Source organism: Geotrypetes seraphini, chromosome 11, assembly GCF_902459505.1.
Source record: "Geotrypetes seraphini chromosome 11, aGeoSer1.1, whole genome shotgun sequence".
NCBI classification, from domain to species: domain Eukaryota; kingdom Metazoa; phylum Chordata; class Amphibia; order Gymnophiona; family Dermophiidae; genus Geotrypetes; species Geotrypetes seraphini.
In genome coordinates, this window is record NC_047094.1 from 3,320,376 (window position 1) to 3,338,629 (window position 18,254).

The 18,254-nt window shown below is 43.0% G+C and overlaps 1 protein-coding gene across 6 annotated transcripts in view; it reads right to left on the reverse strand.

The window, feature by feature from the left end:
- Positions 1-3,787: 3,787 nt before the first annotated feature.
- The window catches only part of GRID2IP (Grid2 interacting protein), a 72,777-nt gene continuing 58,310 nt past the window's right edge, over positions 3,788-18,254 (reverse strand). For 5 of the 6 annotated variants that reach the window (XM_033962724.1, XM_033962723.1, XM_033962722.1 and 2 more), the window contains 6 exons: positions 17,194-17,349; positions 15,504-15,596; positions 10,992-11,121; positions 10,178-10,296; positions 7,841-8,005; positions 3,788-5,729 (listed from right to left, as the gene is read on the reverse strand). In XM_033962724.1, coding sequence (XP_033818615.1) covers positions 5,661-5,729; positions 7,841-8,005; positions 10,178-10,296; positions 10,992-11,121; positions 15,504-15,596; positions 17,194-17,349 — 732 coding nt within the window. In that variant the 3' untranslated portion in view covers positions 3,788-5,660. The remainder of the gene's footprint in view (positions 5,730-7,840; positions 8,006-10,177; positions 10,297-10,991; positions 11,122-15,503; positions 15,597-17,193; positions 17,350-18,254) is intronic. The other variant, XM_033962725.1, reaches the window with a different exon arrangement.

Sequence of the window (18,254 nt, forward strand, 5' to 3'; positions counted from 1 at the left end):
TAATGTCTTGCACTTCAGTTTCTGCCCTCTCTCCATGATAACATAACTGTCTTCTACAACGTGATACAGCTACTTTCCCTCTTGCAACAATGTAAACCTTCCACTACAATGTGATATAACTACTTATGTATGATGCTGCAGGGGCCTCTTATCTTGCAAATTGCCTAGAACCTGTACTGGATAAGTGCGATTAAGAAATCCTGATTAGATTTCTACTTCCTTGGCATTGCTGTACTTGCAGCAACTGACTTCTTGAGATTTCCAGTTCATTTTTTGGGTTTCATATTCCTATTACTACTGTGTGGCCCCCTTCTTTCATATTTGTTGAGGATCTGTCTGTGTCTTCTGTGTATGACACTAAGTAGTAGATTTAAAACAAACCGGCTATTCAACAGGCAGAGGAGATTCAGGGTATTCCTTACACAGGTCGGGAATATAAAGTCTCTGCTAATGCAGATGATATTTTGCTTCATTTGAGGAATCCTGAAGCTACCATTTCACATTTACTTGGTTTGATTGATAGATTTGGGAAATTTTCAAGATATAAGATAAATTGGAGTAAATCAGAGGTTCTTCCACTAAACGTACACTGTTCCAAAGGATTATTTGACACGTTCCCTTTCCTTTGGAAGGAAGGAGGTATAAAATATTTAGGTATTTGGATTCAGAAGACGTTGGAAGAGATGATGCAAGTAAATGAAAAATCCTTATTACTGAAGGTCTCAGAAATGTGTGAGCATTGAAACCCATTACATCTGTCTTGGTGGGGGAGAGTTTAGACCGTAAAAATGATGATTTTGCCTGTGGTTGTTACCAGTTTATTTCCAGGGGTCTTTTTTATAAGAAATGAAATAGTATTCTTACCAAATTTATTTGGCTGGGTAAAAAGGCAAGAATTGCTTTAGTATCTTTACAAAAACTGATTGCGGAGGGTGGGGTAAATTTTCCCAACTTTTATAGGTACCATCAAGCCTATATAATGCGTCAGGGAATGTATTGGGTCCTCCCCGAGCTCATGGAACATCTCCCAGATTGGTTACATCTAGAATGGCATCTTATGTCCCCAATGCCACTATCTCATGTGTTGAGTATCAAATTACCTAGATATGCTAAGGATAATAGTATTCTATTAGACACGTGGAAAACATTGAAATTTATTCATAAATTAACAGATATTCCGTTAATGAAATCTACTTTTCAGTCCCTTTGGCTAAACTCCAAGATTCAAATAGGCGGTGCTGGGATCTCCTGGAAGAATTGGATGCAGGAAGGTATTAGATAATAATAATAATAATTTTATTCTTATATACCGCCAAAGCCATTATAGTTTGAGGTGATTTACAATAAAGAAGAGCTGGACAATCAGCGAATATAGGTACAATTTAAAGTCATCAACATACAGGTGGGCAGGATGCAGGAGGTAAAGAGAAATTGGGGAACAATTTGGTTTGTGTTGGAGAGATAAGGCTTAAGAGGTCTTAGGTTACAAATCGGTTAAACAAGTTTGTTTTTACTAATTTTCTGAAATTTAAATAGGAAAATTAGTAAAAACAAACTTGTTTTATCTGATGTTATATCTAATGGGAAACTGCTTGATTTTTCTCGACTGCAACAATCATTTGGTATTTCAAAGTCTCAAAATTATAGGTGGTTGCAGTTGAATCAGGCCATTCAGAGTGGGTTCCCTGATTGGCAGAATCTCAAAAACCATTATAGCTTCCAGAGAGATCTTCCAGGACATCAGGCCGCCCAATGAAAAATAGTCTTAGAGATATTTGGAGCATGGAGATAAAACAGTATATTTCTGCATCTCGATAGCCACAAATTTGGACTTGGAAGTTAAAATGTACAGTGTCATCGTCTATGAGACAAATTTGGTTTTTCTTGTTACATAAGATTTTTTGGACCCCAGTTCATTTGCAAAAGATAGACAGTTCTAAGTCTAATAGATGCTGCCATTGGATCATCTGTTGTTCTATTGTCCATTGATACTTAATTTTTGGAAGTCCATTTGGGGACAAATTAATCTTGTACTTGAGGCATCAATTTCTTTAACTTATGAAGCCATAATTTGTGGTACTCTATTACATCTTAAACCGTCTTTGGATTGGTATAAAAGCCGGCTTTTCTTAATAATGACAGGAATAGCTATCCAGATGGTTACACGTAACTGGAAGAGTTGCGATAGACTTAATTACACATTTTGGTGGGCAAACTTATGTTCAACTTATAAGTACGAGAGAATGAACGCTGAATGTTTAGGACATAGTAATGCATTCAATAAGGTGTGGAGTCCATTGACTACATATATAGGGTCACATTAGCTGACCTGTCTTACCCTAAATGTCACGTACCCTCCTGGAAATGTCCAGCTTCTTCTTATGTAATCCGCTTTGAACCGCAAGGTATAAGCGGAATAGAAATCACTAATGTAATGTAATGTAATGTACTTTTTCTTATTAGATTACTTCCTTGCAAATCCAGGGTGGGAGGGAGGGAAGGAGGGAGGATAGTAATATTATGTATGGTATATAGTTTATGGAAACTATAGTTATAAGTATATATTTCCAATTATTGCTAGTTAAGGGAAGGGGGAGAAAATGATTTGTTTTGAAATGTTTGTATGTGTAAAAGTGCTTTTTCTGATTTGCTCTTGATAATTCGTTGTAGTGCACTGTTATTATTTAAAAATCAATAAAGAATTTTTAAAAACCCCACAAAAAAACCTGGAGAAAATATTTTTTCACACAACATGTAATTAAATTCTGGAATGTGGTAAAATCAGTTAGCTTAGCGGGGTTTAAAAGAGGTTTGGAGAATTTCCTAAAAGAGAAGTCCATGAGATGGCTTGGGGAAATCCATTGCTGATTCCTAGGATAAGCAGCATAAAATCTGGTTTTCTCCTTGGGATTTGGGACCTGGGTTGGCCACTATTGGAAACAGGATACTGGACTTGATGGACCTTTGGTCTGTCCCAATATGCCAATTCTTATGTGCTTCTGCAGTTTCTGTGTAGAGATGTGTAGGAGTCCTCTTTGTTTGCCATTATGAAGAGATTCACCCAAGGTGGTTACAGGGGTTTTAGGACTCGGTGTAATATTTGAAGTGCTGCCTTTTCACATCTAAAGCTTTTGCTCGGTGAGTCTTGGGAGTTAGTGCTGTTAACAGCAGCAGATCAAGTGTACCTGTAATGAACTTGTTTTTTTCCACAAGTTTGTGTGTAGTGTTTGCAGTGGAGGGATTGTATATTGGCCTTACTGAGGTGACATCAAACCTTTACTATAATTTTAGTTTGTCATAACATCAGACAGGGTTTGAGAACATTTTGCAGGATCGGATGTGTGTCGAGACATTGTCTTTATGTCCAATCAGATGCTGTCTCATCAGGAATCTTTAAATACAGTTGCATCGTTTCCATAGATATGTACATGGTTTAAACTAAACTAAACTAAACCTTAGGTTTGTATACCGTACCATCTCCGCAAGCGCAGAGCTCGGCACGGTTTACAGAGGTTGAGAGGAAAGGAACTACAAGGAAGGGATATAGGAGAGGGACTGAGAAGATAGAGAGGGACAGGGTACTAGAGAACGGGAGGTGGTTAGATTTTTGAAAAGAGCCAAGTTTTCAAGTGTTTGCGGAAGGATTGGAAGGAGCTAGAATTTCTGAGCGGGGATGAGAGGTTGTTCCAGAGTTCTGTGGTTCTAAAAGGGAGGGATGTTCCAAGTTTTCCTGCGCGGGATATACCTTTTATAGATGGGAAAGATAGTTTCAGTTTTTGGGAGGGTCTAGTGGAGAGTGGGTTTGAGGGATTCCAAAAGAGTGGGATAACGGGTGGAAGGACACCATGTAGGATCTTGAAGGCTAAGCAGGCACATTTATAGAGGACTCTGGAGTATACTGGTTTAGTGTTGGTGAGTGTTGAAATGTGAGGTTAAACTATGCAAAGTGTCACTCGTGATGCAGAAATCCTCTTTTTTAGCAGGGACCACCCTTGGCATCTCTGACATTTTCCAGTTCTCTAAATCAGCTGAGCGTGGTGAGAGTTCGCTTCTTCATTCCCACCGCTCTGCTTGACCTCTACTGGCTCTGTCTACCAACAGGGCCGCAGGGCTGTTCAAATCAAAGAGCAAGTACTTCCTGTATCACACAGGAAATAGCATCTGAAACGTTGAACACTCATCTATTTGCTTTCAAGCAATTCAGACTTGGATCACAAATCTTTTAAAGTTGAATACTGCTAAAACAACTATTTTGTGGGTAGGTGGAAAGATTCATCGCCTTCCTTTACTGGAATCTATTTTGTATGGAAAATAGTTTGCTCTGCAGACTAAAAATTAGAAGTCTAAAGGTCTGGTTGGATTCAGCCTTAAGAGGATGTTTTTTAAAATCTGTTCTATCTTTAGTTTTTTGGGAATGGTGTCTCTTACGTCCTATTAGATCCTTTTTCTCAATCATAGAAACATAGAAATAGACGGCAGATAAGGGCCACGGCCCATCTAGTCTGCCCACCCTAATGACCCTCCTCTACCTTTGCCTAGTGAATAGATCCCACGTGTCAATCCCATTTGGCCTTAAAATCAGGCACGCTGCTGGCCTCTGTAAATCGATGATTTAAGAAGTTGGCACACGCATTTGTATTGTCTGGGCGAGATTATTGCAACTCATTATACCTGCGCGTGTCCAAAGTTGCACTGCAGAAGTTACAGCTCACGAGGAACAAACCTTTTTATAGTGTGACTGTCATGAGGCGAAATAACACATTTGAATGGGTTCGTCTGCACTGAAGCAGGGGGAGAGAAGAGAGAAGCAGAGTTTCAATCGACTTCCCCCCTTTTCGGTAGTAAGTCAAAGTGAGTTACATTGGAGCACAGAGGATAAGTCCCTGGCCCTGGAGAACGTACAGTCCAGGCAGTGGAGGGGTAAGTAATACTCCAGCCGCCTTCATGTAGGGCAGTTGGATGGCTCAAATAACAATATGAAGCTTTCAGTCCTCACAAATGGCTGCAAACGTTCACTGGACTTTCATTACTGATTAGACGATTGCCACGGAGGATCCTACCACGTGAGATTTAGCCACGAGTTCTGTACATCAGCACATGCTGTAATCTGGCTAGTTTCACAATTAAATAGAGACTATTGTCATCCTGTAAAACGTGACCCCAAACCCTCGTCACATTGCTTTAAATAATCATGGCGAAGCAAACTGCAGCTCCATTTCATCTTGAAGAACTGTAAATCCGAGAAGGTTGCTGCGCCTTCTTTCTTGGAGAGGGCTTTCCGCGTCTTCCACCAGTCTCTTCAGGAGAGCAAAGTATGGCCCTTGATGCTCTTTGCGGCTTGAGCTTCACTTTGTGTGCTGTTACATGTTCACAGTCTACAATGCAGAAAATCCTTTCCAGTTTGTTCTCCGTGTTCTGGAACATGCGGCGCTGTTTTTTCATCACGTGCTTACTGCTCTTGTCCTCCAAATATTAAGGCTTGTAACACGCCTGGAATGAGTCTCTAAACCAGGAAATCATCCAGTCTTTGGAGAGCAAAGTCAGCTGAAGAAAACCTCCAGGTCCAAGAACCCATGCGTGTTACAGAGCACGGGTGTGACGCAGACCCTGCAGAAAGGAACCTGGGTGCTTTGTTGGTGATAAAGTGAAGAACGAGGAAGTCACTGAGTGAGAGGGAAGGTAACTTTCGGGCTTCGCTGACTGTTGCTGCTGATGTCACCAACAGCCCTCTGTAAGAGATAATATTGCATAGATTAATTGGACCCCCAGCGATGCAGATCAGTGCTAAAGCATAAGCAACCAAAGGCATTTAGCTAATCTGAGGGAAAAGGATGATGCCCAATCCAGCGAAATGGAATCACCTCAGCCAATCATGCAATACTGGTGTGCTGCGTTATAGTTCACAAGTGTGCAGCTTATAACGCCAGAGTGGAGGAGTGGTTTAGTGGTTAAATCCCGTTCCTCCCATTAATGCTGATCTTAGGTCCACTGTTTGACCTTCTCTGACCTCAGGTACAAAGTTAGAGCTTCACTTACTGACATCTTAATAGGCCTCTTTAACTAAGAAGATAAAACTCATTCATGCAGTTTGCTAGATCAGACTGTATGAAGACGTTACAATCCAATCCCTTCAAAGCGCGTATTCTAAGAACATATGAATAGTCTCCAGGTCCCTAGTACCTGGCCAAAACCCAAGGAGTAGCAACATTCCATCCAGAATCTCAAAGAGGAACAAGATTCTCCATGCTACCGATCCAGGGCAAGCAGTGGTTTCCCCCATGATTTCTCTTATTTGTAAGCAACAGGCCCTCATTTGTAGTGATGGTGTCAGGCTTGTAAAGCAGAGCAGATGATCAAGGCTAAGGTGCCGATGTCTTCCCCGACCCTGAAGAAGGCTAAGAAATGCGTCGGCAAAGTTTTAAAAGTTCATTGATTTGACATAGGATTGTGGAGCAAAGTTAAATATCAAAAGTAAAAAGAACGGGATTGATGAAGATGACAGCCAGACAGAATTAGGGTATTCTAGTGGCAATCTGAGGATCCCAATATAGGGCAATGCCCCACTGAGCCCTGGGCTTACAAATAAGAGCTTTCAAGGGATTGGATTGTAGCATCTTCATAACATCTGAGGGATGAAAAGGGAATTGTGACTTGTACTGTAAGCAGGTGGGGTCAGGGACCAACTTCTCTTTGGATAATTAAGCACTTGTCAGTTCCACTCAATTTGTACTATTTTTAATCATTGTAAACCGCATAGAACTTCACGGTCCTGCGGTATAGAAACTGTTATTATTGTTATTTTAATGAACATTTTATATGGATAAGAGTAACCTTTCTAGGGTTGCCAGATTTCCTCTTTTGAAAAAGAGCCATCCCATTTTACCCCAGCTCCGCCCCATTCACCCTCAGCCCCGCCTCAGCCGAACCTCCCGTCTCCTTTCCCGGGGTCTGGAGACCCTCTGCACGTGCACGGACAGCGACGCGGTAACATCACACGCATGCACGCATAAGTATGACATCATCACATCAACATCGCAGCCCCGAGCTTGGGGACTTCCAAAACCCAGAGAAGCTGCCTAGTTTTGGAAATCCTTCCAGGCACCTGGACAATCCTCTAAAAATAGGTTTTCACGGATATCTGGTAACCCAAAACCTTTCTCTTGTGAGGTCTCTTGATGCTGTTATTATAGATAGTAAATGACAGCCAATAAAGACCTAAATGGTCCATCCAGTCTACCCTGTAATTTCATGATTAAATTAAAATGTCTTTTTTCTTTGGTATTTCTGGGCCACAGACCTTAGAAGTCCACCCTGAAGAACATAAGAACATAAGAATTTGCCTCCGCTGGGTCAGACCAAAGGTTCATTGCGCCCAGCAGTCCGCACCCGCGGCGGCCCATCAGGTCCATGACCTGTCAGGTTATCATGATTTAGCCCTATAGCGCCCTTGTTTTTATCTATACTCTTTCCATGCTGATATCTACCCCTATCTGTATCCCTCAATCCTCCTATCCTTCAGGAATCCATCCAATCCCTCTCTGAACTGTCCTTAGGTTCCAGCCTATCCAAACCATCTCCTCTGTGGGAAAGTTTGCTCACTCATAATCTAATTAGCGATCCTCTGTTTTAATCCCACACTTTTTTAAATTCCGTCACAATTTTCCTGTCCACCATCTGAGGAAATCCATATCTCAAGCAAAGGTCAGTCAAGTCATTCGTAAAGCATAAAGAGATCTCACAAGCTATCACTGATGCATTAGGTGAAACCATCTTCTGCTTACAAGAGCATCTCAGTAAGTTATTCATGATGGATCAGTGACTGTGATTGTGACAAACTTACCTCAAATTTGGTCTTAAACTCAGCAAAAATACCAAAAAAGGCTTCTGTAGAGGTGAGGCTCGGATCCTCTCCAAAGAAAGACGAGACCTTACTGAATTCATCCATAGCCTTGTGTTGTAGAGTATCCAGTGTGTGAACAGCCGGAAGCGTCTTTTCTAAGAAACACTGGGCAGGAGGGTCAAGGGTCCAACAACTTGTGGCACACAAGTTTTTCAACACAGCAGGGAAACTTACACCCACCGTCCACGCTCGAGGGAACCTCAGACACAGCAGCAAAAAAATGAACAGGGTTGTAGGGACAAAGGTTGACTGAGAACTGGGGTTATAAGGAGAAAATTGGGGGCATAGACTCCCACTCTAATGGGAGGCATTTGAGTTTCTCTGGGTACCTCTTCTCTTTTTGCTTCATGGGAACCAGGATATCTAATGTGAGGAGGGGGATTCCTGTATTGACTCTTTCAGAACAGGAATTTCAGCAAGAAGGCCCCTGATGGCACAGCAACAGAGAATGACACGGAGACAAATTTTCCCCAATCCTTGGAAACTCATTTTCCCATCCCTGTCCCATCCCTGAAAGCTTTGTTCTCATCTGCACAAGCCTCAAATATTTTAAAATCATTAGTGTTAGAGGCTTGTGCAGTTAAGACAGAGTTTACAAGAATGGGGCAGGGACAGAGACAAAACTCGTGGGGACGGGATGTGGAAATCGAGTTTCTGCAGGACTGGGGACAAATTTGTCCCCGTGTCATTCTTTACACAGCAACAAGAAAGCTGTCCGCACACTACATAGACTCCTCCCACTGCAGAGTAGAGAGCTACTATTCAGATTTTTAGCCTGAGGAAAAAGGAGGAGAGTGTGTTGGAGAGAGGTGAGCAGTTTTGGAGCAGGGGTGTAGCCACAGGGTGGGCCTGGCCCACCCATGATGGGCTCAGGCCCACTCATCCAGCAGCTACAGGTGCTGGCAGCAGTTCCTACACACTGCTGGCAGTTGACCCGGAAGCCTTCCCTCTGACATGTTTGCATTTTGCTTGAGAGGGAAGGCTTCCAGGTCAGCCACCTGCAGCATGTAGGAACCAATGCTGGAGACCTGAAGAGAAATAGAAATGCTGCATGGGCTGAAGGGTAGGAAGGGAGGGAGGGAAAGAGAAATGCTGCATGGGCTGAAGGGTGGGAAGGGAGGGAGGGAAAAAGAAATGCTGCATGGGCTGAAGGGTGGGAAGGGAGGGAGGGAAAGAGAAATGCTGCATGGGCTGAAGGGTGGGAAGGGAGGGAGGGAAAGAGAAATGCTGCATGGGCTGAAGGGTGGGAAGGGAGGGAGGGAAAGAGAAATGCTGCATGGGCTGAAGGGTGGGAAGGGAGGGAGGGAAAGAGAAATGCTGCATGGGCTGAAGGGTGGGAAGGGAGGGAGGGAAAGAGAAATGCTGCATGGGCTGAAGGGTGGGAAGGGAGGGAGGGAAAGAGAAATGCTGCATGGGCTGAAGGGTGGGAAGGGAGGGAGGGAAAGAGAAATGCTGCATGGGCTGAAGGGTGGGAAGGGAGGGAGGGAAAGAGAAATGCTGCATGGGCTGAAGGGTGGGAAGGGAGGGAGGGAAAGAGAAATGCTGCATAGGCTGGGGGATGGGAAGGGAGAGAAAGAAAGATGCCTGTATACTATGGGCTCAGGCCCACCACTGTTTTGGAGTGGGGTGAGCCAGCATTAGGAACCACAAAGGACCTGAGAGAGAAAAAGACACAAAGGAATCCCTCAAGAAACGCGGCTGCAAAGATGTTCCCTGCAGAGAAAAAGAAGGCGACTGTCTTAGGAACCTGGAAAAAGAAAGGCAAAGGCTTTTATTGAAGCACCTAAGGTTCAAACACTACCAGCAGCGCAGTTAAGAGCATTTTGGGCAAATATTTCATCAGTCAACCGTTAGTTGCCTAGGATTTTAAATTTCAGAAATTAACGTTGCTTGTATATGAGATATCCCTCCCCCCCCCCCTTTAAAGGGCTTTGGGGGTTTTGCTGTGTGGCTTTGTAAAAAGGGGTCGGGCAGAGTTATTTTTACTCGTATATACACCTTATATCTTCTTCTCTTCTGATTTATAGCAAACTTATTAGAGTGATTTACCAGCCTGCCTCTCTGCTTAATTTTTGTGTGTGTGAAACTTGGAGCATTTCCATAGAGCTCTGGTGGATCAGTGTCCCAGAACCCTGAATATACAGGCAAAGGGGGAATTCACCCTCCTTTTATCCGCTAGTGTCTTTTGACTTCTCTGCTGTCAGCACAACTAGCCACAGGGCACCACAGGAGGCTAGGCAGAAATGACACCAAATTTTGCTTTCTGGCAAAGGATACGCTCATAACCGGTGAAAACCTGTCTTCTGGTACTGTTGGAGCTGCCTGGCATCCGCCACGGATCTCCTCAACGGTTCTCTGCAGCTCCTGTAGGTCCAGCGTTAGAGTCCTCTGATTAACTGGATAATGAGTCAGAAAGAGCAACTCTGAGGTTTGCGAGACAGATATCACAGGACAGCAAGGGAAACATTATTTCTGCCTGGACACACTTTATCAACAGCTGAGGAGAAGTCAGTTAGCAAAGGGAGAGCTGACATCAATCCAGGTGCGAAAAAGCCTGAGCATGTCTAAAGCAGCCTCTGCCAGTCCCATAACACTGAGGTCATCACCTGACAAACTCTCAAAGGCAAACAAAGTGCACGGGTAAGAGGGTAAACTCCCAGGGATGGAGACTGCCCTACACTTAGCAAATACGTGGATGTGAAAAGGGACACCAGGTCCAAAGTATGTGCAGTATTTTAATTTTTAATCCCACTATAAATGTATTTATAACCCGCATATTCTACAATTCTAGGCAGGTACCAAACCAAAACAGCAGTATTCAAAGCAAATGCAAAGTCTACAGGGACAAGAAGGTGACAACTGTGCAATAGGAAATTTGAAGGAGCTCAAAAGAAACTTGCAAAGCCTCTTTTCCCTGTGCAGTAATGGGATTTTATTCAGGAGGTGCACAGATGTGATCCGACAGCCCTGGAGTCCAGACGCCCTTTTTTCCGCTGCAGGAAATGTATGAAAAGTTTCTCTCTTTCGTCTTCAAGGGCTGTTTTTGCTCTGGGAACTTGTCAGGCCAAGTATCAGGCTTCGGCATTCTTACCTTTGGCAGCAAGAGAAACCGTTGGAAGGTCCTTGGCAAAGCCCAAGAGTTCAGGGACGTGTTGGCTAAGCGATTTGGCCAGAATGTGCAGGAAGGTTGATTTCCCATCAACCGTCTTTGTGCTGTTCAGCTAGAAAATATCACACACAGCTCTTATTTCTACACATTAGATATCAGAGACCATGGAACACAATGAGCGTGGAACATCTGGCTATATCATCTGCATTTCAGACACATAGTAACATAGTAGATGACGGCAGATAAAGACCCGAATGGTCCATCCAGTCTGCCCAACCTGATTCAATTTAAATTTATTTATTTATTTTATTTTATTTTTTCTTCTTAGCTATTTCTGGGCGGGAATCCAAAGCTTTACCCGGTACTATGCTTGGGTTCCATCTGCCTAATTCCGGGGAACACACAATACCAAATAACATGAGTCTTCTATTCACGAATATTAAGAATCCGATAAGGCTGTTATTGCTTGTTATCTGCCTCTGACCACATGGAATACAACAGGGTTTGCAAAACAAGTGATGATGGCTTTATTGCATACAAAGGCAAAATAACCAATAAATAAGGCTGTTCCGTCTCACTCAAAACCACCTACACGGAGGGGAGAAAAAAGCACAGTTCATTCAGTAACTTCAAGCTGCCTTAAATACGATCATAGGCATTAAAAAAAACCTCCCTCGCAGAACCAGCTAGGTTTAAGAATGGAAAAACTGCCAATTCGGTGCACACAAAAGCGGAAAAACTGGGACTTAGCTCCGATCCTCCAGCTTGGTTCCAGATCTCCAATTCTTTAGGATCTGGGTGTCATTGTAGACAATACTATGAAACCTTCTGTCCAATGTGCAGTGGCGGCCAAAAAAGCAAACAGGATGCTTGGAATTATTTTAAAAGGGCTGGTTAACAAGACAAAGAACGCACAAACCGTTCACTCATCCCTCAATCAGAGATGTCAAACGAAAAAAACTGTACGATGTCCTTCTAGCCACTCAAGCACCAAAACTAGACTACCAACTCTCCAATTTACTGATAACGACTACAGACTACAAGTGGTTTAGAAAAGAAATAAAAACCATCCTATTCAAGACATCCTTGAAGACAAACTAACACCGCAAGACTAATCCCTAATCCCAATTCTCTGTAGCAATTCACTCTACTATTCAATTCCTCTGGAAATGGCCAGATAACTTCTTTTGTAATCTGCCTTGACCTGCAAGGTATTGGCGGAATAGAAATCACTAATGTAATGTAATGTATTAATGTCCATGGTGCGACCTCACCTGGAGTATTGCATTCAATTCTGGTCTCCTTATCTCAAAGATATAATGGCACAGAAAAGGTTCAAAGAAGAGTGGGGGAGGCGTCCTATTCAGAATCGGCCTAAACTAAACCCCGATTCTGTAACCGGCGTCCATGGTACAGACGCGGGTTAGAGAAACGGGTTAGATTAGACATGGCCCGCTACACTTATCGCAAGGGATCTCTCTGCAGCTATAAGTATAGCGGGCCGCGGCCCCCTGACCAAGAGGGTGCCCAATCCCTCCTGCCCGAAGACGCACCCCCCCCGGCGCTAACAACCCCCAAACCTCCACTCCACCAAACCTGTTCTTAGATGGGTCTTGCACGTCTTGAGCCGGCAGGCACGCCTCGTCGAAATGAAGCGGGCCCGCCCCTTCCCGGCCCATCCCGCCGAAGCCTAAGGCCTGATTGGCCCAGGCTCTAGAAGCCTGGACCAATCAGGCCTTAGGCATAGCGGGTCCGCCCATTCCCACTAAGTCTAAGGTCTGTTTGGCCAATCAGGCCTTAGATTAAGTGGCGATGGGCGGACCCGCTATGCCTAAGGCCTGATTGGTCCAGGCTTCTAGAGCCTGGGCCAATCAGGCCTTAGGCTTCGGCGGGATGGGCCGGGAAGGGGCGGGCCCGCTTCATTTCGACGAGGCGTGCCTGCCGGCTCAAGACGTGCAAGACCCATCTAAGAACAGGTTTGGTGGAGTGGAGGTTTGGGGGTTGTTAGCGCCGGGGGGGGGGTGCGTCTTCAGGCAGGAGGGATTGGGCACCCTCCTGCCAGCTATCGATATTGTCGGGGGGGGAGATCGGTAATGTCGGGAGGGGGGTCGGTAGTGTCGGGGGGGCGGTCGGTAGTGTCGGGGGGGGGTGCGTCTTCGGGCAGAGGGTTTGGGCACCCTCCTGGTCAGGGGGCCACGGCCCGCTATACTTATAGCGGCAGAGAGATCTCTTGCTGCGATAAGTATAGCGGCCGCGTCTACTTACAATGTAGGCCAGCATTTTGCTGGCCTACATTTTAAGCTTCTCCTCTACTAGGGAGACGCGTATGGCCACCTAGGTTCAGCCTAAGGCCCGCCTAAGGCCCTTAGACGAGCTTAGGCATCTTGCGGGTCTCCCTAGGCTCCCGGAGGCGCCTTCAGGCTTGCCTGGGGAGCATTTTTTTTTTAAAAACGTGCATCCCTATTGGCTGATTAGACAGCTGTAGGACGCTTAAAATCGGGATGCACTTTGGAGAATCAGGGCCTAAATGTCCAGAAGAATGCTTATTAGTATTGTTTTGTATGCACAAGTATCATCTATATAAGTGTGCTTTCTCTTATATTTTGGGGTCGGATGACGACAGCACACTCGGGGGACCCTTGATAAAGCATTACATGCGAAACATGTCGGGCTGTGATCTAAGTTGAACAATACAAGCTAAGTGAAATATAAACAATGCATAAGCACTTTATATTTATTGAAGTACGGTATTTATTCAAATGATAATATAACACAATATAGCATTATAAAACAAGGACGGCCAATGATGAGGCACCACATAAATCTTCTCGCAATGAGATAGTACTTTTGCGGTGGAGTGGTGGGGCTGAGGCTTCCTTTTGAAAGCATATTATCACGCATAGTCCAGGCTATGATCGTATTTAAGGCAGCTTGAAGTTGCTGAATGAACTGTGCTTTTTTCTCCCCTCTGTGTAGGTGGTTTTGAGTGAGATGCCTCTCGGTGACCATGGAACAGCCTCATTTAATCGTTATTTTGCATTTGTATATTTGCTGTTCCCAACCAAAAGATCACTACTGCCATGTTGAACTTCATTGCTGTATATCCTGAACACTTGTGATGATCCCTTATTATTATTATTATTATTTTCTCTTCTTTTTTTCTTTATTTATAATATTTTATTTTGATTATTGTTTCAGTTATAATATGTTTTTATAATTACATTTTTCAAACTTATATGTCTTTCTCTATGTCTCCTAATAGCTATTTGTCCAAGGCTATTCTTTTGATTGTTTTCTCTCCTTTTATCTAAAAGGTATGTATTTATATGCTTTACACGTATATCACTATTACTAATTCACATTAATTAATTCCCCTTCTTTTTTTATACCCCCTTTTTTTTTTTTTTTTTTTCTATTTTTTTCTATTTTACTCTATATCCTATTTAGTTTTTATGGTTTAATATACAACTTTTGTACTTCTTATGGTTAAATAGCGTCACCCATCAGATATATTTAATTATATAAATATAGTGTTTTTCCCTGTATTAAAAAATTGGACCATTATAATATTTAATTAATTATATTATCTTTTTAATATTATTCTTTTTAATATCTTGGTTTTAATATTGTACTTGTACTTATTAGGACCCCTGATGAAGATTATACGAAACACGGACCGTGTTGGGTCCCTTGCCTGGTAAAAGGTTTTTAATCTAATGTTTTACTTGTTATAAATAAAGTCTGCCTGCATCGTGTACAAAGTCTGCAGTTTTTTGCTTTGTTTGCTCTATATTTGCTGTTCTCCATATCTGTTTTATTGCATACTAACCATTAGTGATTAGGAGCCCATGTGCATAACATAATGAGTGCATGTATCACATAGTCATTTTTTCACAGTGTAGCTATGTGAGCTTATTTTATGAACTTTCACTTATAGAATGAATCATAAGATGTGAAACAAGTAGTTATAATATGGCTGCAATTCACAGAGCTGGTGTCAAGGTCTCAGGTCTATATGCCGGAGATACGTCCATAATCTTATAACATTCTATAGTATATGTCAGGTGTGGAAGTACCACCCAATCTCCACCTAGACTTTGCCTTACTTATAAAATATGTGCATATTTATAGAATATTCTAATTACTGGCAAGTGGGGTTGCAGGGAGAAGGAATGACAGAAAATGTGAGGAGGAAGAAGGGGGGCTGAGAAAGTGTAGAGGAGGAAGAGAGGGGAAAGGAGAGATAATGTGAGGAGGAAGAAGAAGGGGGCAAGGAATGGGTGTGGAAGAGAGAATGTGAGGAGGAAGAAGAGGGGCTGAGAAAGCGAGGAGAAAGGGAGGGACAGGGAAAGAGTGTGGGAGAGAGAAAGTGAAGAGGAGGAAGAGAAGAGCAGGGAAGGAGTGAGGGAAGCAAGTGGGGTTGCAGAGAGAGTGACAGAGAACGGTGGGAGGAGGAAGAGGATGGCTTCAAGTGAACGCTTGCTGTCCTCTTACCTCAGTCAGGAAGTTGATCTTGAATCCTGTGGTTTTATGGGTCCTGGGTTGGGGCTGCCCATTGTTCAAATAGTTGCCCATAGCCAGAACCAACTAGAAGGAAAAAAATTCCATCACTAATGTGACAAGGCCGGAGCTTTCAAGTCTCATGTTTACCAGGTCCAAGTGGTTAAGGAGCTCCCAGGAAATGAAGAAGGTGCAGGAGAAAGCAGGAAATTTCTGCATCGCTGCCAGCGTTCCTGCAGTAGGGCACTGGGTAGCCCGTTTTACACACATGAAAAGCAGCCTTTTAATTGCACGACAGTAAACATGTGTGTTAAGTGCACACAGCCGCAAAATGCCACACACATGGATGAACGATGGGCAGAGTATCTGGAAAGCCATGGAAGTTAACGCTTCACCCACAAAGGCTTTAGTACCGAGACCCTGTTGGGAGCTTAGTAGCCAAAACTAGAGCTCAAATGGCCAAATGCAGCCAGGACCCTCTACTTCAATTTGATTGGCATCAACGTTTGATCTGCTACAGGCACATCAAGCAGCACTATGGGGTAAAGACCTTGAACAATTGTTCATGCCTACTACCTATGGGAATTCAGGAAACGCCTAAAAACACATCTGTTCCTGAAATACATAGGAAACCAACCTATACAATCTTAGTCCTCAACAAATGATCTCTAGAAATATCAATCACTAAGTCTGTACTTTGTTTGTTCCATTCAATCTGTAACATTTCTAATCATTGCAAACTGCATAGAACTTCACGGTCCTGCGGTATATAAATTGTTATTATTATTATTATTTATGCAAGACGGGGGGCTGTGATTGGCTGGAGAAAATAGCAGTGAAAGAGAACCAACATATCAGAGCCCCGGAAAGGACAATGTGGGGTTCCACAAGGTTCCCCGCTTTTACCAGTCTAATGCTATTTACTCTGGGAAATTATTTATCACATTTAGGAGTCAATTTTTATATCTATACAGATGATAATTACAGTTTGGATTCCATTATCAAAGGAGCATAATAAAAACATGGCATTAATTCCATGCTGTCTTGCTGAAATAGGGTACTGGGCAGTGGTATATCAACCAGGATAAGACAAAGATGCTTCAATTGGGTTCCTCGGTCTTTCCAGGGACAGCAGAAACAATAACTCTCCAGGGACCGTTATTTACAGGAGAACCGCTTCGGAGAGCTCTGGGTGTCCTACTAGACTCCCAATTAACTATGAAAATCAGGTCAACCCAGTCCTCACAAACACCACATCAATCTGTCCAATATTCAGTGCTATGAAACCAGCTACCTCAGTGCTTAGCGGCTAAAAAGCTGGCTCTATCACGCGATAGCTGCTGATTTTAAATGTTGACTGGCCAAGTGTAACAGCCAAATCAGGCTGCTCAAATAGCTGGTCTGTCGTTGGCCACTATAACGTAGCCGGCCAGTGCTTAATAATAATAATAATTTATTCGTATTATATGATCTGCACGGAAGAAATTCTTGCTAACATTTTGGAATGACCATTTAGCTTCCTGAGTGATTTGTTAAATAAGGCTGATTAAAGCTTTGCCCTGGGTGGAAGCATCAAGGCTGTACCAAGAATGACACTGCCTGAATCCATCCAAGGTTCACAGCTCCGATCCTCCATTCAAACAAATTCCCATCAAAAGAGAGCGAAGGGAGCACAGCTTCTCACCTCCAGGATCTTGGCCAGTTTCCTGCTGTTTCTCAGCTCCGCAGAGGCTTTGTAGATATGCTCATAGTTTATCTTCATCTCCTCCATCTTCTCCTGGAAGGTGGCTTTGAAGTGAAGACTGCGCAAGCGGCTTTTGTACTCCGGAACTGAGAGCATCTAACGGCAAAAGCAAACGAGATGAGGTTCTGAGTCAGCGATACGTCAGGCTAATCTTCTCTTTCTCAGCCCCACCCCTTTGCTCCCTCATGACTCATCGTTTTGTCTTGCATCCTATTCCTTCTCTTGTCTATGCTCTCTTCTTGTCTTTTAATCTATTCTTCCTTTGGAATACAGTGGTCCAATATTTAGCAGATCAACTCTGGAGCTCACCCTTAAATGGATATTCAGCTGCGATATACATAATAATAATAATCTATTCTTATATACCGCCATACCAAAAAAAGTTCTAGGCAGTTCACAGAAAAACTGGACGAGTACATAAAATACAGATGAAATAGAACAGATTGGAAGAAGAGAAACTTAATAATAACGAGTGGAATGCATTTACAATATAATGCGGGTAAAATACATTAAAAAATAAAGGAAAAGCTGATAAAGTACCAGCTTAACAGGCAAAAGAAATGCTTATAATAGGAATAAAATATCAACTGAATCTAAACTAATTAAGAGTTTAAAAAGGAATGCAGTTAAAAAACTAACCTGACCACCAAAGTTGATGCACAAAAATACATGAAATAGAACTAAAAAGACTTGATTAAAACCAGCAGTGCGTTAAGATATCAATAAGTTGTGTCTTTAACAATTTTCTAAAATCAAAATAGGAAGAGACTGATTTTTCCCAGCCATGAATCCAGTTCTAAGCGGTGGCAAATGGTAACCGAATTGCACCTACACAACCCATTGCTGGCAAGTCATTAGCTCAGTTCAGTGGCCCCCAAACAGTGGCCTGAATAGTGTAGTTACTTACCTGTAACGTAGGTTCTCCGTGGACAGCAGGATAGTCAGCCCTCTTCAAATCTCATATGTGCATTAAAATGTCAATCTTGCCCACTTGATCTCTT